Source organism: Nomascus leucogenys, chromosome 7b, assembly GCF_006542625.1.
Source record: "Nomascus leucogenys isolate Asia chromosome 7b, Asia_NLE_v1, whole genome shotgun sequence".
Taxonomy (NCBI): domain Eukaryota; kingdom Metazoa; phylum Chordata; class Mammalia; order Primates; family Hylobatidae; genus Nomascus; species Nomascus leucogenys.
The window spans coordinates 339,280-366,167 of NC_044387.1; the positions used below are offsets into that span (position 1 = coordinate 339,280).

A 26,888-nucleotide genomic window follows, 5' to 3' on the forward strand; every position below is an offset into this window, starting at 1 on the left:
GTTGCTCTGGCCCTGCTTCCCTGCACTCTGGCTGGGCAGAAAACAGGTGACTGTGGGGCCCATCTTATGTGGCCCCATGTCTTAGGCTCCTGTCTCTCAAGCTGGCTCGTCCGACATCTGGAAACAACGGCTTCCCCTTCTTGTCCAGTTTCATCATTTGCATATGGAGGGAGGGCTGTTCTCAGACTAATGATCTGTCATGGCTGGAAGTTGACAGTTGGCCTCATGTTTCTTTTGAAGTCAGCCGTCAGTTTTATTATTGCTCTTTCAAAGAGAGCATGTCTTTTTTTCTTCTGGCGGGTTTTGGGACTTTTCTCTTTGTTTTTCAGCAGTTTTTCTGTCCCATTTTATGGGGGGTGTGTGTGTGTTTTGAGACGGAGTCTCACTTTGTTGCCCAGGCTGGAGGGCGGTGGCGCGATCTCAGCTCACTGCAACCTCTGCCCCCCGAGTTCAAGCGATTCTCTTGCCTCAGCCTCCCGAGTAGTTGGGATTACTGGTGCCTGCCACTGCATCCGGCTAATTTTTGTATTTTTAGTAGAGATGGGATTTCACCATCTTGGCCAGGCTGGTCTTGAACTCCTGACCTCGTGATCCACCCGCCTCGGCCACCCAAAGTGCTGGGATTACAGGCGTGAGCCACTGCGCCTGGCCCTAAAATCACTCTCTTGAATTTAGTGTATGTTCTAACTCCTGTTTCATTTCAGGGTCTATTTTAATGTTTCTCTCCATTTTTCTGCTTTTCTAGTCTTTTATTGTAAGCTGGACATTGTGGACCCTGCAGTGTTGAAGATCAGTATTGTGTGGTCTTTTGAGAAGCAGTTTTGCTCTTGTTGCCCATGCTGGTGTGCAGTGGTGCGATCTCGGCTCACTGCAGCCTCTGCCTCCCAGGTTCAAGCGATTCTCCTACAGGCGTGTGCCACCATGCTGGGCTAACTTTTTGTATTTTTAGTAGAGATGGGGTTTCTCCATGTTTGTCAGGCTGGTCTCAAACTCCCGACCTCAGGCGATCAGCCTCCCAAAGTGCTGGGATTAGAGGCGTGAGCCACCGTGCCTGGCCGGGGTGTGTGTTTTTAACTTACCCTGTTGGGGTTTGTAGTGTTTCTTGATGATGTTGTTTGATGCCTCTGGTTAGTTTGGGAAATTTTTCTTTTTTTTAATTTATTTTTTATTTTTATTTATTTTTTTGAGACAGAGTCTCGCTCTGTCACCCAGGCTGGAGTGCAGTGGCGCAATCTCGGCTCACTGCGAGCTCCGCCTCCCGGGTTCATGCCATTCTCCTGCCTCAGCCTCTCCGAGTAGCTGGGACTACAGGCGCCCGCCACCACGCCCGGCTAATTTTTTGTATTTTTAGTAGAGACGGGGTTTCACCGTGGTCTCGATCTCCTGACCTCGTGATCCGCCCGCCTCGGCCTCCCAAAGTGCTGGGATTACAAGCGTGAGCCACCGCGCCCGGCCTAGTTTGGGAAATTTTTCAACTGTTGTCTCCGAATATTCATTTTGCATATTCCTTCCCTCCCTCTTGCCACCTCCCCCTGTGGCCAGTTACACACGCGTTAGGCCTTTCCGTTGTATCTCTTTCCTGTATTTTCCATCCTTTTGTCTTTTCATGCTCTAGTCTGGATATTTCCTTCTGAATAAACTTTTCACTAATTCTTCCCCCAGGAGCTGCAGAGGCTGGAGACAGAGTTGGGCCGACCCCCTGAGCGCTGGAAGGACACCTGGGACCGGGTGAAGGCTGCACAGCGCCTCGAAGGCCGGCCAGACGGACGTGTGAGTGAGGGCCAGTGTGAGCGTCCACGGTGGGCATGTTGCTGGGAGAAAGTGGAGTCTGTCCAGCCCTGACCCAAGTCCCAACCTCCTGTTTCCAGGGCACCCCTAGCTCCCTCCTCGTGTCCACCGCACCCCACCACCGCCGCTCGCTGGGTGTATACCTGCAGGAGGGGCCCGTGGGCTCCACCCTGAGCCTCAGCCTGGACAGTGACCAGAGTAGTGGCTCAACTGCATCCGGCTCCCGCCAGGCTGCCCGCCGCAGCACCAGCACCCTGTACAGCCAGTTCCAGACAGCTGAGAGTGAGAACAGGTATGAGGGCACCTCCCACTGCTACACGGACACCTCTGAGCTGGTGTTCTGGGGTCCCAGGCAGTCCTCTGGTGGGAGATTGCGGGTGCTTTTGAGGAGCTTGCCTAAGTATACGCCACCACTGGGAGGGGTTTGGGGTGTTGAACTGGTGACCGCAGCCGACCACAGCCTGCAGTGGCTGAGGGAGGAGCAGAGAGAGGGCATTGGTGAGGCCCCCGTGAGTCTGGAGTCTGGCAGGATCCATCCCGGGCAGCTGCTGCTGTGGCTGCTTCTACAGATCTACCTGCCCGGCCATCCCTTTCTTCGTAAGGGCGCCTGCCCTGTGTAGGGGGCTGCTTTCCCAAGACCCTGAGGCTCTGGTGTGGGGATGCTCCCTGGAGTCTGGAGGGGTGTGAGGCCCCTTCACCGTCTCCTTTCTGGGCGTAGTCTTCCTGGGCTCGGAGCCCCGAGGCTTCTTTGTGGCCCCCTGGCCAGTGCTCTGGGCTTAGGTCAGTTCTGGGGACAGGGAGCCTGGTCTTACCTCCTGGGCTGGGACAGCAGGTGGGGACGACTGCTGGGGCCTGGGCTTGGCTGGGCCATGACAGTCAGCCTGGCCCTGGTTCTGCTGGAAATGCAGGTCCTACGAGGGCACTCTGTACAAGAAGGGGGCCTTCATGAAGCCTTGGAAGGCCCGCTGGTTCGTGTTGGACAAGACCAAGCACCAGGTGAGTGATCAGGTGGGGGGGGGGACTCGTGGGGGAAGGGGCTGCGCTGACTCTGTGGCCTCCTTCAGCTGCGCTACTACGACCACCGTGTGGACACAGAGTGCAAGGGTGTCATCGACCTGGCGGAGGTGGAGGCTGTGGCACCCGGCGCGCCCACCATGGGTGCCCCGAAGACTGTGGACGAGAAGGCCTTCTTTGACGTGAGCCTTGGCTGGGGCTTGGGACTGGGAGGGGCTCTGGTGTGGGGGCTGTGGAGTCAGTAACCCGCCCTTCCCCAGGTGAAGACAACGCGTCGCGTTTACAACTTCTGTGCCCAGGACGTGCCCTCGGCCCAGCAGTGGGTGGACCGGATCCAGAGCTGCCTGTCGGACGCCTGAGCCTCCCAGCCCTGCCCGGCTGCTCTGCTTCCAGTCGTTACCGACCACTAGGGGTGGGCAGGGCCGCCCCGGCCATGTTTACAGCCCCGGCCCTCGACAGTATTGAGGCCCCGAGCCCCCAGCACTTGTGTGTACAGCCCCCGTCCCTGCCCCGTCCCGCCCGGCCGGCCCTAACTTATTTTGGCGTCACAGCTGAGCACCGTGCCGGGAGGTGGCCAAGGTACAGCCCGCAATGGGCCTGTAAATAGTCCGGCCCCGTCAGCGTGTGCTGGTCCAGCCAGCGGCTGCAGGCAAGTTTCTAGAACCAGAGTCTATATAAAGAGAGAACTAACGCCACGCTCCTGTGCCTGCCTTCCCCATACCCCGACTGCCTGTTCTCGGCCTACCCAGAGGGTCCCATCTGCCCCTATCCAGGCCCACCTGGTGGGAGGTCGGCATCTTTCTTGTGAGCCTCTCCTGGTGCCTGGGTCCACCCACCTCTGCCTGCATGTCCCTGGGAGTGACTTTGCTTTGGGGGCGGATTGAGCAGACTTCACTGGGGCCTTGATTCCCTCCAGGCCTCAGGGCTGGTCTAGGGGCCAGCATGGCTGGAGAGGAAGCCCCCATCGCTACCCAAGGGATGCAGAAGCTGACCTCACAGAGGCTTAGGGGTGAAAGGGTGGGTGGTCATTTGCCCCCAGAAGGCTGTTGCAGGTCCAGAGGACACTTGAGGTGGACGGCAGTTTCTGGTAGACCAGAGCTGAAGGAATGGAGGCCAGACCCAGGAGGCGGGGTGGGGGGGGGGGGGGGCGGGGATGGACAGTGGGCTCCCAGGGGAATGCAGGTTGACCACATCTGGCTCCTGCCAGGCAGTGAGCAGCACCTGGCAGTGAGGGGGCCAATGCCCATGGGGGACGGACCCTCTCAGTTCTTGGGAATTCTGCCCCAAAGTCCTCTCCTTTCCCTGGGGTCTCAGAGGGCTCCGGTCCCTCCGTTCTTGGTGTCACCGTGGCCCCTCGCTGCTCTTCTTATTCAAACCCGAGTCCCACCAGGCCCAGGGCTTCGCCTGCTGAGCTGTCGTGTCCTTGCCTGTGACGAGGCCTGGCCAAGGGTGCAGGAGCAGAAGGTGGGGAGGGGTGTAGACGCTGCAAAGGCCAAGAGAACATCTGAGAGTGGCAGCTGGTGACCTGGCCAGAGGGGCTGGTGGGGGGCAGGGAGCCGGCTAGAGGCTGGATCCCTCAGGTGGGAGGTGGGCAGCAGGTGTGGGTGAGGGGAAGGTTCTGATGATAGCTGCAGAGGCGGGGCCCAGTGCTGGCAGGTGGGGGCCAAGACCCTCCCCTGGTGGGATGTTGAAGCCAAGGATGGCCTTAGACCCTGTCTGTCAGGCCCAGCATGGTCCCACCACCTCCCCCACCCCACAGGTGGTGGTGGGACACCGGGGGGAGACGTGAGGGTGGGCTCACTTGAGCCACTGAAACCAGCCAGGTCTTCCCTCAGGCCGGACAGATGGAGCCTGACCAAAGTTCCTGGCACCTGGAAGACCCACAGGTCAGAGTAAGGGGAGAAAGGACCCCGCCCTCCCTGTTCCACATGTGTGGGGGGAGAGGACAAATGCCAGGCACAGGGTAGGGGGCGAGAACAAGGCACTGAATGTGTAGCTGGGGCAGAGACTCGGCCTCTGGGGAGCTGAGCGGGTTCCCTCCACCCCCAACCGTGGTGGAAAGAGATCCTTGAGTCATTTTTCAGACAAGCTCCCTGGTGGGGGCGGTCTGGTCTCCACCTGCCCCTCCCACTCAGCCAGTGAGGACAAGATGGGGCCCAGACTTCCGGGAGGGGGAGCTGGCACAAAAGGAAGTCCTGGGGTTGATGTGTTTGAGCGTCAGGTGAAGTGGTTCCCCCCATCCCCCAAACGGAAAAAGCTCAGTATTTGCTCAGATATAGAGACCTGCTGCTGTGATGTGGCCTGTTCCACCTCCACCCATTATACGGGGATAACCCTGAGGGGTGGGGGGGCCACAAAAGAGGTGCTGGAGGAGACACTCCCACCCCTGGCCGGGCTGGGGCTTTGGGGCCGGAAGGTTCACAGTACGCGGTTTGTCCGAACGTCACGGCTTTTATTGGGAGTTGGGGGTTTTGGGTGCCCTGTCAGGTGATCAGAACATTAAAAATGGACTCAACGTAAAATAATCTTCTGGACCCTTCTAGGACGACATGGCCGTGACCAGTAGTGCTAGAAACCAGTCTTCGAGCCCCAATGCCATGTCCCCCCACCTGCATACCTGTGGTCTCCCCCTGCCAGGCACCCTGTGCTGGGCACAGGGACATCCCTGCCAGGCCTAGAGGGCCTTGTGTTTTTAAGGCAGTCAAATCTTGCAGCCTGGTTCAGTGCCAGTTCCAAGGGCTACTGGGCAGCTGCAAGGGTCAATTATGCATTCCTGTGAGTCAGGTCTTCCCAACCCAGGCCCTTGACTCTGCCCTGAGCTTGCAGCTGGATACAAAGTGCAAAAAAGCTTGGCTCCTTCTGTATTCTTAAAAAAAAAAAAAAAAAAAAAAAAAAAAAATCTGTAAAAACAGCTTCCATGTCCACGCCATTCCTGGCCCATCAGGTCCTGGTGGCATCTCAGGGTCCTGCCCCCATCCCCCACCCCAGCTCCTGCAGGCAGACCTTATTGCTGTGCTCTGGGCCTTGGGGGGCGCTGAGGTGCCCCCTCTGTCCTCCAGCAGGGCACGAGTGACCTGAGGGGCCCACTCAGGCAGAAGAGACGCAAGCTGGGCTGTCCAACTGGTTTCAACTGCCAGCTTTACCAATGCAGCATTTATTTTAAAATTAAATTAAATTAAAAAAAAAAGATTGCATCACCAGGTAGTTTTCTCGATTAAGGATGCAGCCTGACCAGGGCGGGCCATGGCCGGGCAGCAGCAGCATCACACTGGGCCATTTAAGGCAGCTCCTTCCGGCGGGGCATCTGTCTTCCTGCAGGAATGGGGTGCGGTTGGAACCGTGTGGGCTGCAGGCCCTGTCCACACCCTCTACCCCCACACTCAACCTGCTCACCTGTCCTTTGTCACTGTCCCCAGGGTGGCCACCATGGCTGGGGCTGCTGTGACTGCCATGATGGGCCCTAGGGGGACCGCCGTGGCCACTGCAGAAGAGACTGCTGGGGTGGGTATGGCAGGGCCAGCCTTGCTCAGTGCTGTGGTGATGGCCACAGTAGCCTCGGGGGGCACAGCCACGGCTGGGGCAGCAGTCACTTCCTTTGGCGTGGCGCAGGCAGGGCTTAACAGCCGGCCGTCAGCACACCCGACCCTGTGTGGCAAACATGGGCTCTGGTTATGGGCACCCCCACCCTCAGTGCCACCCCGCCTCATGCCCAAGGGACCAGCTGGACAAAAAGGTCCAGGTGGCCTGGGAGCACCATCTTTGGCCCCTCCCACTCCTGCCCTTTGTGGGATGGCCCAGGTTGTACCCAGCTAGGCAGCTCTGCTGCCCCGAGTTCCAAATACTGGGACCAGCTGCCTGTCCATTGATGACCTCAAACCTCCTTCCAGGCAGCACTCAGATCCTGCTCCTCATCAAGAGCCTCATTCTCCCAGGACCCCAGAGGCTCCTGTGCTGTGATCTCAACTTCAGCCTGACACTGGACACAGTGTGGGGAACCTCCCGAGGGACGGAAGCGGGGAGAGGATCCTGCCGGGCATCTAAGGGGCTTGCTCTGCAGGGGGCCAGACACCCCAAGACCCAGCCTGGCCATGAGCAGCAGACGGGCCCTCTGGCCTCCTGCAGGGCGAGGATACTGTGTCTGACTCAGGGAGGGGCGCTCAGGCCGGGCGGGGGTGCGAGGAAGCTCACCTGCAGGCTGGGCCATCACGACGGTGCAGGCAGAGCTGTAAGTGCCAAGTTTTAGGCAGACAGCCCCGTGGAAAGAAACAACTTACTTTGCACAATGATATTCCCTGCTTTTCAGAGCAGTTTTTTAGGGGTTGTTTAGGAGAAGTGGGTAAAGGTTTGTTTTGGTTTTGTTTTTGCCGACAGTCTGTCTCTGATGCACAGGCCGGAGTGCAGTGGCATGGTCTCAGCTCACTGGTTCAAGCGATTCTCCCACCTCAGCCTCCCAAGTAGCTGGGACTACAGGCTCCTGCCACCACGCCCGGCTAATTTTTGTATTTTTAGTAGAGACGGGTTTCACCATATTGGCCAGGCTGGTCTCGAACTCCTGACCTCATGATCTGCCCACCTCGGCCTCCCAAAGTGCTGGGATTACAGGTGTGAGCCACTGTGCCTGGCTGGGTAAAGATTGTTAAGAATTTCAGTGACTAGGCTGGGCGCGGTGGCTCACACCTGTAATCCCAGCACTTTGGGAGGCCGAGGCAGGCGGATCACGAGGTCAGGAGATCGAGACCATCCTGGCTAACACGGTGAAACCCCATCTCTACTAAAAATACAAAAAATTAGCCGGGCGTGGTGGTGGTGGGCGCCTGTAGTCCCAGCTACTCAGGAGGCTGAGGCAGGAGAACGGTGTGAACCCGGGAGGCGGAGGTTGCAGTGAGCTGAGATCGCGCCACTGTACTCCAGCCGGGGAGACAGAGCAAGACTACGTCTCAAAAAAAAAAAAAAATTTTCAGTGACTAAACTTTAAGAAGGAATGAAGCCCACGCAGGAACTCTGTGACTTTCAACCCGAGGGGCTCTGGCCTGGGCTTCCCAGTGACTTCCGGCATCGGACCATCCACTGCTGTGGCCTTGGCCCCACTTGCTGCAGACGCCCTGAGGAAAGGGTGGCCAAACAAGGGGAGGAGCTGTGAGCACAGACGGGGCCTGCCGGTCAACAGGGTGGGTAGAGCCAGTCTGGTGCTGAGCCTGCAGCATGGCTGGGGGAGATGCCCGGAGCCCCAGTACCACACAGACCCTCCAGGACTGCTGGGGGTCAGTGAGCAGGGCCCTCTGAGGTGTGAGACCTGCCCCACATGTGAGGGGAGGGCAGCACAGGTGGGACGCATGCAGGCTGAGCTGCACTGGGCGGTGAGGCTGGGGGACACCCTCACCCCGCTCCAGGCAGGCCCTTCACAACCATGGAGCCAGGAGTGACTGGGAGGCACCGCCAGATGTGAAAGGCATCTTGTCCCCTCCTAGAGGAATCCAGCCCAAGGACTTCCCCACTGTTGCCTGGACCTACTGGGAGCTCAGGCCTCAGGGTCTTTGCACAGCTGTGCCCTTGCTGGGTGCGCCCTCCTCCCCATGTCAAGCCCAGTACTACCCTCCCCCTCAGGTTTACCTGGCCCTGGCATCCACCCCAGCTGTCCTGCCCTCCTGCTAACCCACCCCCTGACCCCAGAGGCCAGAGAGGTATCTGTTTATTGAAGGATCCCAGGAACCTTCTTCCTGTGGGGGGATGGATGGGGTTCAGCTTGCTGGAGGGGCCGGCCAGACTCCAACCTCCTCACAGGGAGCGCCTCCTTCTCCACTCTCTCCCCAGGAATGGCTCTTGGGGGCTCAAGGGAGCCTGGGCCTCTGCAAGCTGCCTCCAACTCTCAGTCAGGGTTTGGATGCCCCAAGTGCAGTCCTGAGGGCCCCACCCCCCATCCTACTGTCCTGGCTTCCGAGACGTCTGGGAATCATAGGCCTCCCATGGAAGGGGAGTAGCAGGCGAGGTCTGCGTGAGCCCCACAGATGCCTGCTCGCCTGCCGGACTTAGAGTCTGTGCCCCTCCCCGACCACCAGGGTACCCAGATCCCAGGTGGCTCAGCCAGGCCCAGGGCCCCAAGAGCTGGGCTGTTCTCTCCAACTGGGATCTGGGGTAGGGGCTGCTCCCCCAAGTCCCTGGGAGCCTGTTTTCTTGTCTTAACCACTCAGAACAGAGAACACAGATGTTCTCTCCAAGAAAGAAGGCCCCACACTCCTCCCATCCGGCCTCCACTTAAACGCGTGGGCATCACCGCAGCCTGAGCCAGCCTCTGAAGTGTCACAGGGCCAGGGGGGAAGCAGTGTGGAGAAGACCCCTGGCCTGGCCTCAGCCTGCTCTCAGAGGAGCTGAGACCTGGGCACAGAGCCTGGAAGCCACGCCTTATGCACCTGGCAGGCCCGCCCCCGCCACACCCCACACACCTGCCGACAGCCTCCTCTGTCCTGGCCGCTGTGGGCAGCGGGGGGGCCTCCCGGCCGGGACCCCTGCTCACCGCATCCATGGCACTCGCTGCCTTCTGGTCGCCATCCTCGCTGTCGGAGCCCCCAGAGGAGCTGCTGTCAGTGGCCAGCAGGGGGGCCTTCCTGGTGACACACACGTTCCAGGCACATGGAGAAGCCGGGCTGACTGCAAAGGAGGAGGCCGGTGCTGTCCAGTGAGGCAGGAGGGGCCGCAGGGTGTGGCCACCCCAGCCACAGGGCCCCCATACGTGTGCCCTCTCACATGCAGCCTGTTGCCTGCACACGTGTGCCTGGGTGGGAGCCACATGAGGCAGACAGGCTCACACACCTGCCATGGGGTCTCCACACAAACAACCCTGTTGCCTCCCCCATGATACAGGGACACGTGCCCTGGTCTCACAGGAGGACGCAGAGGCTCAGGGAGGGGCCCACTCCGCCTCGTATGGTCCTGCCACGGCTCCTTCAAGCCCAAAGGACCCCAAAACCTGGGACACCAGTGTTGGGAGCCAGCTGTCACTCACCTGGAGCTCTCAGCTTTATCTGGGGGAGCTTCTGAGCCTGACTAGGGGGCTGGGGGCCAGGGGCTCTGATCAGGCCACAGAACGGCTTCCTGCCAACAACCCACCCGCACACATCTCAATGCTGGGGTCCCCGTGCTGCTGTCCGGAACCCAGGGTGCAGACCTGAGCTGTGCCACCTACTCAGACCGGGCTCGGGGCCAGCCCGACGGCCTTGCTGCCTCCCTTCTGGGGCCCTCCCCATCTGCACGTGGCTGCTCCAGTCCCACTGCTGTATCAAACCCCAGTGTCACCAGAGACCTAGCAGCATGCGGGGCCGTGGCCACCTCCTCCCACTGCCCCCTAAGGAGGGGGGCCAGCCGGCCTCAGGCCTGAAACTGGGCAAGGCTGGATGCCGCCTTCACTGCTCCTACTCACAGGCTTTCTCAGGGCCTTGGCTCCGGCTGCCCTCGGCATGGCTGCCTTCTGTGTCCACCGGAGAGCTGCACCTGGGCCCTGACTCGGAGCTGCATACAAGGACGAGGACAGGATCAGTCTTGGGCGACGGGCGCCTCCTGACCCTGACAGGCACTTCCTGGCACAGCCCCCTCCTGCCAGCGCATTTGTTACCAGCAGAAAGGCTGGAAGTCGGTGAACTTGGCCCAGCCTTTCTCCTCTGGAGCTGAGGTGCCAGCTGCCCACACACTGGAACCCACATCCCTCACCACTCCTGGGGCTGTGGGTGTCGAGTTCGCTGGCTCATCAAACACTGCCGTCCACATGGTGCCTGCTGGGGGAGAGACACAGTGGTCAGGCATGGGCAGGCCTGGGGTGCTGCAGGCAAAGGGGAGGCAGCGCCTCTGCCCCGGGGGCCCCACAGAGGTTGCCAGTAAGATGGGGCTGCTCCAGGAGGAAGGCCCAGGCAGTGCCCATCAGCCCCTCAGGGAGCAACAGGGGACAGCTCGAAGGTCCTGACAAGCTGCCGACATCCATGGGGCATGTGACCTGGGGCTCAGTCAGGTCCTAAGGGCCCCCAGGCCTCCAGCAGGGCTGACACTGACAGTGTGGAGGTGATGCCACTGCCCTGTCCTACCCAGGACCACAACCAACAGAGCCGGCAGCTCACTGAGCACCACTGGCCCCTCCCTGGCCTCGAGGATGGGGTGCCTTCCTCCTATCTGGGACGTTCCTGCTTCCCCAGGGCGTCACCCTTGCTCTTGTCGGTCAGTCTCAGCTAAGAGCTCAGCACCTCCTAACAGAGATCCCTGCCCCTCTACCAAAGTCCTGAGTGCCTCAGTGCTGCCCCCAGGGCAGGGTAAAGAGAGGGGTCTCATCAGCCATGCGGCCTGTGCTGTTGTGCTGGGGAGGGCGTCAGGCCTGTAGCCGACTGTGTGGGGGCTGGGTGGACGATGGAGACTAGGTGGACACCACCCACCAGCCTTGGTGACGTGGCTGAGGGACCACACCTGAGAGGCAGGGGCAGGAGACCACCTTGCGCCAGGCACAGGGCAGCATAGACCCCTACTCAGGACAGCTGGGAAACGGCTGGGGATTCAGGCTCCGGGCCACAGTGAGCCCCAAATGCCTCAGCTCCAAAGGAAGCCTCCACAACACCCAGGCCAGGGTACTATGTCCTGTCCCCGATACCCACACCCCCGGCCCCTGGCCCCCAGCACCACCTTCTGAGTCACCCTCCACAGGGGGGGCTTCCTTCTTCCTGGGGGCCGGTGGGGCAGCTGCCCCAGGTGCATCTCTGTGTGCTTCCAAGCTCGCCTTCCCGTCCTGGCCTCCACGCTCTGGGCCATTCTTTGAGCAACTCTCTGAAGCATGGGGGGCTCCAAACCTGGGGGAGATTCAGAGTCAGATGTCTGGTGGCCCAGGACGGACGCCTAACATTGAGGGTCAGGGACGGCCCCGGGCTCGGGGCACAGATCGTCTCAAGAGAGGAGCACTAGTCGCTCCAGGCCTCAGCTCTGGGCTCCTCAGGGTCACCCGCTGCATTGGACCCCAGAGCTGGCAGGACAGGTGTGGCTGCTCTGCAAGCCAGCTAACAAATAGCAGGGCGTCTGGGCGTCTGACAGGTGTTCTGGGGGCTGAACCTCCTCGGTAGAGGCTTTGCGGGGATGGGGCAGGCCCTGCACCTGGCTCTGGCCATCACCCGGGTGGCACAGCGAGTGTCACTGTCCTCCCAGATGTCCTCGTCCTCATCGTCATCAAAGGGCTGGATGCGGTCGCTGCAGCAGGCCTCAAACAGAGCTGCGCTGGGCTGCAGAGTAAAACGCCAAGGTCAGTTTCCAGAGGGTCTGGGGAAGACAGGAGCCACTCTCCCCATAGGGCTCCCAGAGGGGCTTAGTTCAGGATGTGGGAGCCCCAGGCTGGAGGAGAGGATGGGGAGGGGCAAGGAAAGTGACTGTTCCGAGCTCCACAGAGGGGCCTCTCCCAGCCCCACCGCACAGGCCCATGACACACTGAGCTGCCTGGGAAAAGGGTGGCCGCACCCCACACAGCCCTGCTTGCTCACACTGTCCTCGTCAGCGTCGATGTTGAAGTTGATCTCTGCGATCCTGTCAAACGGGGCGCTGCAAGAGCAAGGGGGATGGCTTCAGCGTTCCTCCCCCGGTGCTCATCGGGGGCCTCAGTGCCCGCACACAACTGGGAACACCTGCTGTCTCCCGGGGACATCAGGCCGCACTCCCAGCAAGGCCTCAGGGAGCTGCCTCCACGGGACCTCAGCGGCGGGGAGAGCCGCGCCTCTTGCAGAGGCGTTCCAAGTAGACTCACTTGATGTTGTCGTCCTGGTCTGCAAACTCCTCGTCATTGAAGCCAAACTGATCCACGAAGTTGGCCGTCATCTGCTGGATCTGGTAGTCGGAGAAGGCCTGGGAGGGAGGGAGGGAGGGAGGGAAAGACGCCGGTCACGGAGGAGGCCTCGGGCCTGGAGGCTGCTCTGTGGGAACCACAATCTCTCTAGTTGTTCAGGAGCTTCTCCTCCAGCAAAAGTGGGCAGTAAACTCTGACTGTTCAGGGCTCGTGATTCTACCAAAACTCAGGCTGCGCGCTCGCTGCGGTCACGTCTGAGATACGCCCCATATTCTCTGACTTTCGAGTCCATCTGCTGTGTCCTCAGTGCTCTCATCAAGGTGGAGTGACTTTGGGGTTCTCCCCTCAGACCCACCCCGCCCCGTATGTGCTCGGAGACGAGCCCCCTCTCCCCTTTGCTAGTGAGATGCCATCAGAGACTCGTCTGGAGGACCAAGTGCAGCGCACACAGGTGCCGGGAAGGGCCCAGCAGGGTGCGGGTGCCGGCCACGCCCTCACCTGCTGAAGGGACAGCTCGTTAGGGAAAGCACCCTCAATGTCCTCGTCCTCACTCGAGGAGTGAAGGTGGTGAGTGCTCACCTAAAACACAGGCCAGATGGGGTGGGCGTGTGAGCCAGCCCAGCGCCCCAGACCCCACCCAGCCCAGCGCCCAGGACCATGCCCAGCCCAGGGCTCCCAGACCCCACCCAGCACGTCACTCATCAGATCTCTGGGCCCAGGAGGCCGTGCTGTGTAAGGAGGTGCCCAGGTGAGGCCAAGGCCCCGTGACAGCCCAACCTCCATGTGCAGGGGGCAGGTTGTGGGTCTCAGGCAAAAGGAGCCCTCTGCCAACAAGCTACAGCTCCTAGAGTGGGAGGAAAGGGACCTGAGGCCAACACCGGCTCTGCACAGAGGTCCTCAGAGACCCAGCCCTGGGTGTGGCACAGGATGGGGTCTCTGTTACGGACATCAGCCCGGAGGACACGCTATGCAGGGGCACCGCGTCAAGAGGAGAAGGCAGGTGTGCGGCCCTTGTGCCTCCCTTGGCCTCTGCCTCAGGGCAAAGGCAGGAGCGTCTGACGGCGTCCCAGCACCGTGCGTGCGCCGACGGGGCAGCCCCGAGCCTCCTCACCAGGTCCACAGTGTTCCTGCGGTTCGTCTCCGTCAGCGTCTCCTCCACGAAGCTCTCCCAGCGGCCACGACAATCTGCAGGGAGCCCTGCAAGGGAAGTGCTGCCTGGTGAGCCCTGGGAGACCCCGTGCAGATGGCGCAGGGCACGCAGGAGCTCCAGCAGGTGCATCCTGGGTCCAGGAGGATGGGGCGCTGCTACTGTGGTCAGCCCGTCTGAGGGCCTGAAGCAGGGGCTTTGCCGGATGGGAAGGAGGCAGCATAGCTGCATGTCCGGAGGGGCCTGGGGCCACAGTGAGATTGAGGTGCAGCACCTGTGGGCAGGGTGGTGGGTACTTCTGCCCCTACTGAGACCCCAGTGGGCATCTGAGTTCCAAGTCTGTTGGTGTGGAAGCAAATTCTGAGGAACTCCCAGAAACGCAGAAGCCATGGAACAGAATCTGAGAAAGCAGCCAGCTTCCTTCCCACCACCTCACAGGCCCAGACTCAGCAGCAGCCTACAGGCCTGGACGCGTGTCCTGCCTGTTTTTCTGGGGAGGTCAGAGCCCTGAAAGGATTCACAATCTGGAGTTCGTATGGAATGATCCAAGAGCTTCCTGCTTGCCCCTCGCCTCCCTAAACTGCCCCTGCCCTGGGGAGCCGACCCTGGCCTCCACCTCCACCCTCTACTTTGCCCTCCAGGATGTAGGGAAGCTCCTCCTGCCCTGCTTTTATTCTTTGTGATGGCAGCCGGCAGGCCTGACCTCGCCAGGGGCTAATGGAGCCCAACCCAGGAGACCCCTCACTATGGTCCTGGGGTGCGGGCAGGACTATCCAGAGCTTCCTCACCTTACACGGTTATAGGGAGGAGGGGCCACAGCTGGGCCCGCCTCTGCCACACATGTGCTGTGCCTGTGCCCACCTAACCCACGGTGTTCTTAAGAAACAGGCTGCTACCTGCTCCCCTGAGACTTGTGCTACGAAATCTCACACCTGAGTGAGAATGAGACTCTCCAATCACCTGAGTGCAGAGCACACAGCCAGGACAGCCTAGCCAGGCAGGGCTCCACGAGCTGCAAGGAGCCTGGTGGCGCTAATGGCTTCTGAGTGCCGGCTCCGGAGTCACCAACTGCCCCCGGCAGGGACTGTCTCGTGCCACACGCTGACGCCTGGCAGGGCCTCCACAGAAGTCCGCCCAACAGAACTGACCCATGAGACCCAGGCCCCCATGAGGAGAGATCTGATGTGTGAAGTGAGAGGACAGAGGCGGCCACGGGGTCTCTCACTGTCAGTGCAGTCAGCACCTGCTGACTGGCAGAGGGCAGCCTCAGGCGGCAGCTCCTTCGGGGCCCTGATGCCCACGACCAGCAGAAGGATGACCGGGTTAGGGGCTCACCTCGCATGACCTCGCTGATGTGTGTCTGCACAGGGCCCCGCTCCAGGTTCTGCACCACCGCATTGGCGATCCGCGTGAGGTGGCCCATGTTCCCACGTCTCATGCCGCCCGCTGCCCTGAAAGCAACAGGCACCATCAGGGCGGCCTTCTGGCCCCGACCTTGCCAGACCCACAACCCAGACAGCCAAGTGGCAGAGGCCTCCAGGTTCACTTCGGAGAGCAAGTGCCTGGCCCCTGCCCAGCACCCACGCCTCCGGCCCTGCCTCCAGGACACTTCCGTTTGAGCAGCACCTGCCACATGCAGCAGGCTCACCCCAACCTCACTACCAAAAGTGCCACTGAGACAGATGAGGAGACAGACACTGCTCTCACTCCATTTTACAGACAGGGAAACGGAGGCGGAAAGGCCGTGGTGTGGCCGAAGCCCCGCTGGTGGCAGCAGTGGCGCAGGAGCTGAGCCCACGCTGTCTGCTACAAAGCTCAGGCTCAGCAACCCGCAGGGAGGGTCGGGCGGGACCTCCAAGCTGTGCAGCCCAGCTCAGCCTCTGCTTCCCCACAGCTGCACTCAGACCCCTCCCAGCTCCCGTGAGTCCCTCCTCATATCACCCAGAGCCAGACAGTTCCCAGCAGGACAGCGAACGGGTGGGGATGGCTCTGGGCCCAGGACAATAAGTGGGACATGTGTCCTGACCACAGGGAGCAACCATTAAGCAGAAGACACAGAAAGACCAAAATAATGTGTCCCTGTGTGCGAGTGCTGACGTGTCCCTGAGTTCCTGGGGAAGATCAGGAATGGACAGTGGACCCACAAGAGGGCAAAGCATAGGCAGGCCAGGCTGGGCGGGGGCCAGAGCAGGTGCCTGGTGGGGACGGGACCGCTTCCTATTGGCTCCCTGCGTCCCCTCCCCAAGTAGCATTTGCAGCTGTCCGCCCAGTAGAAGGGCCCTTGAACAGCAGCCCCAGAATGTGGAGCCGCATCGCACACCCTACACTCCACCCGATCCTGCGGTCCTGCACGCAGCGTCACCAGGGCTTGGGTGAGGTGCGTCTCTGCATCCCTGACTGGCCAGGCTGGGTCCCTCCATGTCCGAGCGGCTCTTACTGCGTGTGGTCGTTGGCTTCCCAGGCCTCCAGGATCCTCTGCACCAGGCAGCACTTCTGGAACAGCTGGGGGGCGGGGCAGGGGGCAGCGTGAGTCAGGGTCTGAAGGGGGCACGCACCCTCCACCCATCCCTGGACTGGGCAGCGTGAGTCAGGGTCTGAAGGGGGCACGCACCCTCCACCCATCCCCGGACTAGGCAGGGCTGGCTGGCAGCTACGTCTGTGTGGACTTGCAGGCCCTTAACTGCTGCACACGCACAGCCCCGGACTCTGTGGTCCTCACCAAACACCAGAGGAGGGTGCTGTTCGCGGCTCATACTGCTGAGCGCCCTAAAGATGAAGCCTGAGAAAAGGACCCTCTCCCTTCTCCTCTGACTCCTGGAATTGCCCCCTGACCCGTCTTCCCCTGGGCCTTCTCCCCGTCTCTCCATTGCCCTCCACTTTGGCCACTCTCCTACCCTCTTTCTCCGTGTCTGGAAGAACGACTAGGGCTGTCTGCCCTCAGCATTCTCTCACCTCCAGGCCCTGACACAGATCACTTGTTGTACCTGAGATGTTTTTCCTGGGCCCCACCTCACACTACGATACACCTGTGGCCTTGCTATCTGGGTGACAGTCCCTGGTTGGCCTGCACGTCCCTCAGCATCCCCTCCCCACCATGTGGCTCCCATCACTGACACTGCTGGCTCCCTGGGCACTTATTCCCTGGGCCTCCAGCTGGAGGCCAGACTGAACTCATCTCATCCAGTGCTAACCCCTGCCAGGCCTGCACATAGAAGGCACCAGAACCCCTGCTGAAGGCAGGTAGGAATGAGATCTCAAGCCCCACTGTCTGTGAGCCTCTGACCAGACACCTGGGGACCCTTTTCCAAGCCCTGCCCCCGTGTCAGCTACACAGCGAGGTCCGGCACACGTCAGCGCTGACACGGACACGGTCTGAGTGGGGCGCAGTTGGCGCTGATAAGACGGATGCTTCTTGGACTCACGTGGGTCACCATTGTGTTGTCAGGGAGGCTGGCGGCAGGCTGGGGAGTCTCCAGGCTCCGGTTCCCGTTCTCATGCGGAGGCTCCACCCTGCTCTCGGATCCGCTGGCTTCTGTCCTCTCCTCACGGGCAGCGTGGGAGAGAATGGCGGCTATGCATAGTTCCACTTGGAAGTGCAAAAAGTTATTCCAGGTGTACTTAAAGAACAAATCCTGGGTAAACAGAAGACAGAAGACAGTTCTTAGATCGGTTTTCTCCTGCCGGCTACACCACAAAGGTGAGGGAAACCCTTCCTGAAGCTGGCATCCTAACTCCTCACGAGTCCAGTCTCCGGGCGGCTGGAAAGGAGTTTTAGGCATTTTCCTGAAGCTCATCTCTCTATTACGGAGCTTCTTCAAATAGCCACTGAGCACTTCTGCCTCCTGCCTGTGGGTGTCTGTTGGTCTCTGCTTCAATCTGAATCATCGTCTTCTTTCTACTTTCTGCGGGTTCTTTTTTTTTTTTTTTTTTTTTTTTGAGACGGAGTCTCGCTCTGGCTCCCAGGCTAGAGTGCAGTGGCATGATCTCGGCTCGCTGCAACCCCTGCCTCCTGGGTTCAAGTGATTCTCCTGCCTCAGCCTCCCGAGTAGCTGGGATTACAGGTGCCTGCCGCCATGCCCAGCTAATTTTTGTATTTTTAGTAGAGACGGGATTTTGCCATGTTGGTCAGGCTGGTCTTGAACTTCCAACCTCAGGTGATCTGCCCGCCTCCGCCTCCGCCTCCCAAAGTGCTGGGATGACAGGCGTAAGCCGCCAGGCCTGGCTTCTTCTGTCCTTCAGTTGGAAGCTTAACTCATTAATTGTAGCCTTTCTTTCCAGTCTGTCTTTAAAGGCTACATTTCCCTGTATACAATCAACTTTAACTACATTCTACACATTTTGCTAAGTGGTATTTTTATTATTCTTCAGTTCTAAGTATGTGAGAAGTTCCTTTATGATTCTTTCTCATGAGTTATTGGAAGTGTGTCAGACTCTCAAGCACATGAGGATTCCACCCAGGATGGGCAGGCGTGTGCACATCATCCACCACACAAACGTGAGACTGTGAGGGGCACATCCAGACACCCCCCAAGGGAGCCCAGACTTGACCAGCACGGGCTGAAGCCCAGAGGAGGTTCTGGCCACCTAGGCACTCCCCTGGGGGACAGAGGTGGCTGAACGAGGACAGCTGCCATCTCTCACCTCCCATGTAGCCTCTTCCAGATGAGGACAGAGAGGGGAACATAGGTCGGACCCACTCGCCCCCCACTGCCGTCTCTTATATTCCAGGGGCCACGGCAGCCTGTGTCCCAGACCCTCTTCTGCCTCCATGGAGAAGGAGGACTGTATGGAGAGGGGAATGGGGTGAGGTGTACATTCCACACCAGGATTCGAGCTTGGGCCCCTCGTTCCACACAGTGGGGTTGGAGCTAGAGAAAGGCAGGAGGCTCATTTGCTTCACGTTCTTCTCCACAGAAACATAGTCCTAAATCCTGGCTTCACCTTCTCTGCCCACGTGACCTTGAGCAACCTTGGAGGAGGCTTTACTGTGTCACCTCATCTATAACATGGAGTCAGACCTACCTCTCAACAAAGAAAAGCCCACATCAGATGGCTTTGCTGGTAAATTCTACCAAACATTTACTTTGTTGTTGTTTTTCATTTCCTGGCAATGAGGTCTACCAAACATTTAAAGAAGAATTAACACCAATCCTTCTCAAACTCTTCCCAAAAACTGAAGAGAGAATACTTTCTAATTCATTCTGTGAGGACAGCATTACCCTTGATACCAAAGCCAAATGAGGACACTACAAGAAAAGAAAACTACAAACCAATGTTCCTTATCAACATGGATGCAAAATACTAGCAAACCAAACTTAGCATCATATCAAAAGAATTATATACCAGGATAAAGTGGGATTTGCTCCTCAAACGCAAGGATGGATCAACATATGAAAATCAATCAATACACCACATTAACAGGATAAAGGATGGAAGCCAAATGATCATCTCAATTCATACAAAAAAAATCTGATAAAATTCCACATACGGCCAGGTGCGGTGGCTCATGCCTGTAATCCCAACACTTTGGGGGGCCGAGGAGGGCGGATCACCTGAGGTCAGGAGTTCGAGACCAGCCTGGCCAACATGGTGAAAATACAAAAATTAGCCGGGCATGGTGGCGCGTGCCTGTAATCCCAGCTACTTGGGAGGCTGAGGCAGGAGAATCGCCTGAGCCCAGGAGGCGGAGGTTGCAGTGAGCCAAGATCATGCCACTGCACTCCAACCTGGGCAACAAGAGCAAAACTCTGTCTCAAAAAAATCAACATACTTTCTTGATAAAACACTCAAACTAGGAATAGAAGGAAATACCTTCAGTATGATAAAGGCACCTATGAAAAGCCCATAGCTGACAACATACTCAATGCTGAAAGACTGAAAACTTCTCTAAGATCAGGAGCAAGGCAAGGATGCCCACTCTCACCACTGCCATTCAGTCTTCTCTTAGAAGTCCTAGCCAGAGCAATTAGGCAAGAAAAAGAAATAAAAGGCATCCAAATGGTAAAGGCAAAAGTAAAATTATCTTTGTTCCCAAATGACATTTTTTTTTTTAGAATATGTATTTTTTTTTTGAGCAAGGGTCTTGCTCTGTTGCCCTGGCTGAAGTACACACAGTGGTGGGATCTCGGCTCTGCAGCCCTGATCTCCCAGACTCATGTGATCCTCCCTCTTTGGTCTCCTGAATAGCTGGGACTACAGATCTGTGCCACCAGACCTGCCTAATTCTTATTCTTATTTATTTTGTAGAGACCAGGTCTCTACAAAGTATGTTTTGTATTTTGTACAAAACATATTTGTACAATTATGTTGCCCAGGCTGGTCTTAAACTCTTGGGTTCAAGCAATCATCCCGTCTAGGCCTCCCAAAGTGCTGGGATTACAAACACGAGCCACCTCACCTGGCCTGATATGATCTTACACATAGCAAATTCTAAATATTCCAGATAAATTGCTAGAGCTAATAAACGAATTCAGCAAAGTTCTAGGATACAAAATCGACACACAAAAAAACAGCTGCATTTCCATACATTAGCACTGAAAATCCAAAAAGGAAAGTAAGAAAACAATTTTATATATGACAGCATCCAGAAGAATTAAGTCAAGGAGATAAAAGATTTGTACACTGAAAACTACAAAACACTGCTACAAGAATTTAAAGACTTATTTAAAGTAAATGGGGCCAGGCACGGTGGCTCATGCCTGTAATCCCAGCACTTTGGGAGGCCAATGTGGGCAGATCACTTGAGGTCAGGAGTTTGAGACCAACCTGGCCAACATGGTGAAACCCCATCTCTACTAAAAATATAAAAATTGGCTGGGCACAGTGGCTCACGCCTGTAATCCCAGCACTTTGGGAGGCCAAGGTGGCAGATCACAAGGTCAGGAGATCAAGACCATCCTGGCTAACACAGTGAAACCCCGTCTCTACTAAAAATACAAAAAATTAGCCAGGCGAGGTGGCAGGTGCCTGTAGTCCCAGCTACTCGGGAGGCTGAGGCAGGAGAATGGCGTGAACCCGGGGGGCGGAGCCTGCAGTGAGCCGAGATCACGCCACTGCACTCCAACCTGGGTGACGGCGAGACTCCGTCTCAAAAAAAAAAAACAAAACAAAAATTATTTTGTGGTGGCGGGCACCTGTCATCCCAGCTACTCATGAGCCTGAGGCAGGAGACTTGTTTGAACCCGGGAGGCAAAGGTTGTGGTGAGCCGAGATTGTGTCACTGCACTCCAGCCTGGGCAACAGAGTGAGATTCTGTCTCAAAAATATAAATAAATAACTAGGAAGACATCTGTGTTCACGGATTGAAGACTTAATATTGCTAAGAAGACAGGATTACCCAAAGTGATCTATAAATTCAATGCAATCCCTACCAAAATCTCAACAGCATTTTTCCAAAAATTGAAAAACCCATCCCCAGATTCATACAGAAGAATCTCAAGGAACGACTTTGAATAGCCAAAACAATCTGGAAAAAGAACAGAGTTGGAAAACTCACACTTACCACTTACTACAAAGCTACAGTCACCAAAACAGTGTGGCACAGACACATAAACCGACGAAACAGAACAGAGTCCAGAAAAAACCTTTGCAAACATGGCCAGCAGTTTTGTTTTTTTTTTTTTTTTTGAGATGGAGTCTCGCTGTTGCCCAGGCTGGAGTGCAGTGGCACAATCTCGGCTCACTGCAAGCTCTGCCTCCCGGGTTCACGCCATTCTCCTGCCTCAGCCTCCCGAGTAGCTGGGACTACAGGCGCCCGCCACCACGCCCGGCTAATTTTTTCATATTTTTAGCAGAGACAGGGTTTCACTGTGTTAGCCAGGATGGTCTCAATCTCCTGACCTCCAGATCCACCCACCTCAGCCTCCCAAAGTGCTGGGATTACAGGCGTGAGCCACCACGCCCGCCCGGCCAGCTGGTTTTTTAACAATTAGGCCGAGACCATTCATGGGGGAAAGGACAGTGTTTCTTTTTTTTGAAATGGAATCTCGCTCTGTCACCCAGGCTGGAGTGCAGTGGTGTGATCTCGGCTCACTGCAACCTCCGCCTCCCGGGTTCAAGTGATTCTCCTGCCTCAACCTCCCAAGTAGCTGGGATTACAGGCGCCGCTACCATGCCTGGCTAATTTTTGTATTTTTTGTAGAGATGAGTTTTCGCCATGTTGGCCAGGCTGGTCACAAACTCCTGACCTCAGGTGATCCGCCTGCCTTGGCCTCCCAAAATACTGGGTTTATAGGAATGAACCACCGTGCCTGGCCTAGGACAGTCTTTTCAACAAGTGCTGGGAAAACTGGATAACCCCATGCAAAAGAATGAAGCTGGACCCTTACCTTACACCAGATACAAAAATTAATTCAAAATGGATCAAAGACCTAAACATAAGAGAGAAAACATAAAACTTTTTGAAGGAAGCATAGAGGAAAAGCTTCATGATACTGATTTGGCAATGACTTTTTTGGATATGACACCGAAAGCACAGGCAACAGAGAAAAAAAGATAATTGGATTTCATCAAAATTTAAAACTTGTATGTCAAAGGTCATTATCAAGGAGTAAAGGCTGGGTGGCTGGTGGCTCATGCCTATAATTCCAGCATTTGGGGAGGCCACGGCCAGAGCATCACTTGAAGTCAGGAGTTCAAGGCCAGCCTGATCAACATAGTAAGACCCCATCTCTACAAAAAATATAAAAATTAGCTGGATGTGGTGGCGCATGCCTGCAGTCTTAGCTACTCAGGAGGCTGAGGTAGGAGGATCACTTGAGTTCAAGAGTTCAAGGTTACAGGGAGCTATGATCACTGTACTGCAACACCCCACATCTAAAAACATTTTTTAATGTAAAAAGATAACCCAAAGAAAATATGTGCATATTATCTGATAAAGGATTAATATCCAGAATATATACAGAACTTCTAAAACTAAAAAAAAAAAAAAAAAACAGACAAAAGAAAAACTCATTTCAAAAATGGTCAAAGGTCTTGAATAGACATTTCTCCAACGAAGCAATTCACATGGCCAAAAAGCACGAGAAGATGCTCGACATCACTCATCACACAGAGACACCGTTCCACTCGCACATCAGATGGCGAGCATCGGCCACACGGAGACACCGTTCCACTCGCACATCAGATGACGAGCGTCGGCCACACGGAGACACCGTTCCACTCGCACATCAGATGACGAGCATCAGAAGAAGGAAGACAAGTGTCAGCGGGATGAGGGTGAGGATGAGGAGAAAGGGGAACCTTTGTTGACAGGAAGATAAAATGGTGCAGCCACTGTGGAAAGGTCTGTCCTCAAAACTTAACCATGGAATTGTCACATGACCTGGCCTTGTAGGTATTTATCCAGAAGAACTGAAAGTAAGGACTCAAACAGGTATTTGTACACCCACATATACAGCAGTCTTATTCACAATAGCCAAGGCTGGAAGCAACCCAAGTGTCCACTGATGGATGGATGGATGGACAGAACGTGGCCCACCCACACAGTAATTTTTCAGCCTTAAAAAGGAAGGAAATTTGGACATACAGTACAATACTGAATGAACCTTGGGCACATAGGGCTAAGTGAAATAAGTCAGTCACAAAAAGATAATACTTTATGATTCCACTTATAAACTGTACCTAGAATAGTCAAATTCAGAGACAAAGACAATGGTGGTTGCCAGAGGCTGAGGAGAGGGAGAATGAACGAGGAGTTACTGTTTAACGGAGAGAGAGTTTCTGTTTGGGAAAATGAAAAACTTCTAGATGTGGATCATGGTAATGGCTATATAAGATTGTGAATGCACTGAGTTACACACCTTAAAATAGTTAAAACAGCCAAGTTTATGTTATGATATTTTACCACAGTAAATATAAAAGAGAGGAAGAAAGTGGAAGAGAGAATTCTTTTGAAGAGGGAAAAGGGGCCGGGCGCAGTGGCTCACGCCTGTAATCCCAGCACTTTGGGAGGACGAGGCAGGTGGATCACGAGGTCAGGAGTTTGAGACCATCCTGGCCAACAGGGTGAAACCCTGTCTCTACTAAAAATACAAACAAAATTAGCTGGGTGTGGTGGCGCGTGCCTATAATCCCAGCTACTCGGGAGGCTGAGGCAGGAAAATCGCTTGAACCAGGGAGTCGGAGATTGCAGTGAGCCAAGAACCCGCCACTGCATTCCAGCCTGGCGACAGAGAGACTCTATCTCAAAAAAAAAAAAAAAAAAAAAAAAAAAAAAAAAAAAAGAAGAAGAAGAAGAAGAAGAGGGAAAAGGAAAGTAAGTCTTTTATAATTGCTTCCCTGATGCAGACTGGGATCTCACAGCCAAAGCAGTGCCCAGACCTTCCACACGCTGACAGACCTTCCACATGCTGACAGACCTTCCACACGCTGACAGAACTTCCACACGCTGACAGAACTTCTGAGCCAGACAGCACTTCAAGCCCAGTTCTGGGACTAAGGTTGCAGGGAGATTCCAGCAGAGCCCCAGAGCCAGGCGGAAGAGGTGGGGGCTGCGTCTGCCAACAGGACCCACTAGGGCAGTGCCCTTCGTTCTCAGGGGAGCAGCCCCATGCTCTCCGCAGAGGAGCCCGCTGCCCACGGCCGGGGTTGCTCACTGGCACTGCTTGCCAGCACCGCCTGCCCGTTCCTCTCCTCAAACACCTGGAGCATCATGCAAGCGTCTGCAGGATGGAGAAGCACTGCCTGCTGGCTTTGACAAAAACTGCCAGGTTGACCTTCTATTGTGGAATACGGGAGCTTCTCTTTTAGCACATTTTATACTTAATAACCACTGTGTAAGTTCTATGTTGTTCAGTCAGAACATGAGAAAGGAGGTAGACGTGTCACTCCATTCCCTCAAACAGGGTTAGAAATCCGCCTTCTGCTTTCAGGGCAATTCTACAGTAGATGCGTCACTTCCCGTGAGCCTGCAGCTGAGACACGCCCCACTGTTGCTCTGGGCCCCACCAGAGACCTGTAGTCCAGCCTTGGGACTTGGGACTGGAACCTCCCCTTGGCAGAGCTTTGTCCAAATGCTGGGGCCCTGCTCTGCTGCTCCTGACAAGTCCACAGGCCATGCCCGGCACACTCACAGACATGCAGGGCTGGCTGAGGGGCCCACTTACCAGCAGCAAGTCCATAGTGTTGAGCCGGCAGAGCTCCTGGTTGATGCTGGGTGTGTTTGTGTGCAGCAATGCTGCCATGAGGCGGGCGCCATGCAGACGGGCATTCCCCAGGGGCTCCTCCAGCACACCGATGGTGGTCAGGATCGCTTTCTTCTGCAAACACAGAAGGCACCACCCAGTTAGGCCCTGTGAGCAGTGAGGCCACTGCTGGAGTCTCTGGGCTCATGCCCACCACTCAGGCTGGGACCCAGCCTGGGGTAGTGAGGTATGTGGTGGGGGTTCCTCGGGAGGGCTGTCTGCCAGAAGAAATGAAGGCATCAATGGGGTGAAGAGCCTGCTGCTCCCCTCAGGGCCTCAGAGAGTGCTCCTAGGATGCTCACGGGCACTCCAGTCTGAGCCTGCAGGGCCAGAGAGCCGTGCACCTCAGCGGGTAAGATGTCCAAGACGGGGCCAGCGGTACCAGTCTGAGGCCAGAGCCCTTGGCACGATGCCTCGCTGAGGATGCCCAATGGGACTCCCTCTGCAGACACAACCTCAGAACACCAAGTTAACAAGTGTCCCATGAACACACTTTGGGGAGACTGACTGCGGATGGGCCGCAGGTCTTTTCTGATCCCCCACACTCAGCATACTGCATCTACCTTCTCTTCACTGAAGGCTCCAGGCTGACAAAACAGAATCTCGGCCCCCACAGAGCTCGCTAGTGGGGCAGGTGGATCTTACCAAGGTGGTGAGTGAGAGGAACTGAGCTATAGGTCAGGAGGGTGCTATGCAGCAGGGGTCGGGTTGTGTCTGGGGAGGGTGAGACGGGAGGGGGAGTTGCCCGGCTGGCAGTCTGAGCCGGAAGGAGCCTTTGTGTGATTCACCCACCTCAACATGCTGCTGAGTGGGGCAAAGGGCCTCCCCTGCCACCCCCGGTCCCCTCTCAGGAGCCGAGCACCCCTTAGCTAGGTGCCCCCAAGTTGGAGGCCAGGCTTATGGTGACCTCGGGGTCATTTGCAGAGGCAGAGATGAGCATTTGCAGATCTGGGAGGGGCAGTCCTGAAAACGTGTTTTGGCACCTGCCCGGTGCTTCTCAAGTAGGGGTGTGGGAACGGCCGTCTTAGAACGCATTCACTCCACATTCTGCTTCCTATGGGACAAGCTGTGGGTTCTCCTCCCTGCAAATCAACCTCCCCTGCGACGCCTCCAAAGGCACTCAGCAGTCACCACGGCCATTTACCTTGGGCGGGTTGAGCAGGAGCTGGTGGAAGTCCTTCAGCCGAGGCTCAATGCCGTGTAGTACGCTGCTGCTGACAGCGTATGACCTTTCCAGTCCCTGAGAAAAGGAGTCCACCAAGCCCTCTGTCCTGTGGATGAGGAAAGCAGATGGAGACCGGGGACACCAGGGCCCTGTCCAACCTCACCAGCAACTCAGTGCATCCTCTTCTTCCAGAAAGAGCCCTTTTAACTTTCCCAAAAAGAAATGCTAGAGGAGTGCAGCTACCCAAGGTCTCCACACGTGATCTGGTGACTGGTACAGGCAGAAGAGAAAGGCCCTAAAGAGCTTCAGGAAGATGCTTGCATGTGACATCCGAGAATATGGAGGCAGGGCAAGTGACACAACACAGGACTCACTGGCCCCAGCACCGGCAGGGGGCGCTGCTCTGTCCAGCTTTTAAAACCTTCACTGCTATCCCTGTCTCTCTCACTGTTCCTGTGTGGATTTTTATTTTTATTTATTTATTTTTTTGAGCCGGAGTCTCGCTCTGTCACCCAGGCTGGAGTGCAAGGTGCGATCTCAGCTCACTGCAAGCTCCACCTCCTGGGTTCAAGCGATTCTCCTGCCTCAGCCTCCTTTTTGTATTTTTAATAGAAACAGGATTTCGCCATGTTGGCCAGTCTGGTCTCGATCACCTGACCTCAGGTGATCCGCCCGCCTTGGCCTCCCAAAATGCTGGGATTACAAGCGTGAGCCACCCCCTGTAGTGTTTGCAAGCAAGTCTTCTGAGATATTTATTTAAACACTCTTTCCTGTTGTAAAAGTAATACATAATCA

The 26,888-nt window shown here is 56.5% G+C and overlaps 2 protein-coding genes across 21 annotated transcripts in view; one reads left to right on the forward strand and one right to left on the reverse strand.

Moving 5' to 3' along the window:
* Positions 1-3,497, forward strand: part of SBF1 (SET binding factor 1) — a 28,549-nt gene extending 25,052 nt beyond the window's left edge. For 4 of the 5 annotated variants that reach the window (XM_030815267.1, XM_030815269.1, XM_030815270.1 and 1 more), the window contains 5 exons: positions 1,663-1,770; positions 1,869-2,080; positions 2,697-2,784; positions 2,853-2,984; positions 3,063-3,497. In XM_030815267.1, the coding sequence (XP_030671127.1) occupies positions 1,663-1,770; positions 1,869-2,080; positions 2,697-2,784; positions 2,853-2,984; positions 3,063-3,161 (639 nt within the window). In that variant the 3' untranslated portion in view covers positions 3,162-3,497. The remainder of the gene's footprint in view (positions 1-1,662; positions 1,771-1,868; positions 2,081-2,696; positions 2,785-2,852; positions 2,985-3,062) is intronic. The other variant, XM_030815271.1, reaches the window with a different exon arrangement.
* A 2,178-nt stretch (positions 3,498-5,675) lies between these two features.
* Positions 5,676-26,888, reverse strand: part of PPP6R2 (protein phosphatase 6 regulatory subunit 2) — a 98,694-nt gene continuing 77,481 nt past the window's right edge. For 11 of the 16 annotated variants that reach the window (XM_030815272.1, XM_030815274.1, XM_030815279.1 and 8 more), the window contains 16 exons: positions 26,073-26,199; positions 24,851-25,003; positions 17,168-17,377; positions 16,183-16,247; positions 15,081-15,196; positions 13,710-13,795; positions 13,097-13,177; positions 12,560-12,657; positions 12,300-12,357; positions 11,920-12,044; positions 11,458-11,621; positions 10,409-10,568; positions 10,217-10,305; positions 9,243-9,447; positions 6,196-6,447; positions 5,676-6,114 (listed from right to left, as the gene is read on the reverse strand). In XM_030815272.1, coding sequence (XP_030671132.1) covers positions 6,066-6,114; positions 6,196-6,447; positions 9,243-9,447; positions 10,217-10,305; positions 10,409-10,568; positions 11,458-11,621; positions 11,920-12,044; positions 12,300-12,357; positions 12,560-12,657; positions 13,097-13,177; positions 13,710-13,795; positions 15,081-15,196; positions 16,183-16,247; positions 17,168-17,377; positions 24,851-25,003; positions 26,073-26,199 — 2,038 coding nt within the window. In that variant the 3' untranslated portion in view covers positions 5,676-6,065. The remainder of the gene's footprint in view (positions 6,115-6,195; positions 6,448-9,242; positions 9,448-10,216; positions 10,306-10,408; positions 10,569-11,457; positions 11,622-11,919; positions 12,045-12,299; positions 12,358-12,559; positions 12,658-13,096; positions 13,178-13,709; positions 13,796-15,080; positions 15,197-16,182; positions 16,248-17,167; positions 17,378-24,850; positions 25,004-26,072; positions 26,200-26,888) is intronic. The other 5 variants (XM_030815282.1, XM_030815283.1, XM_030815285.1 and 2 more) reach the window with 3 other exon arrangements.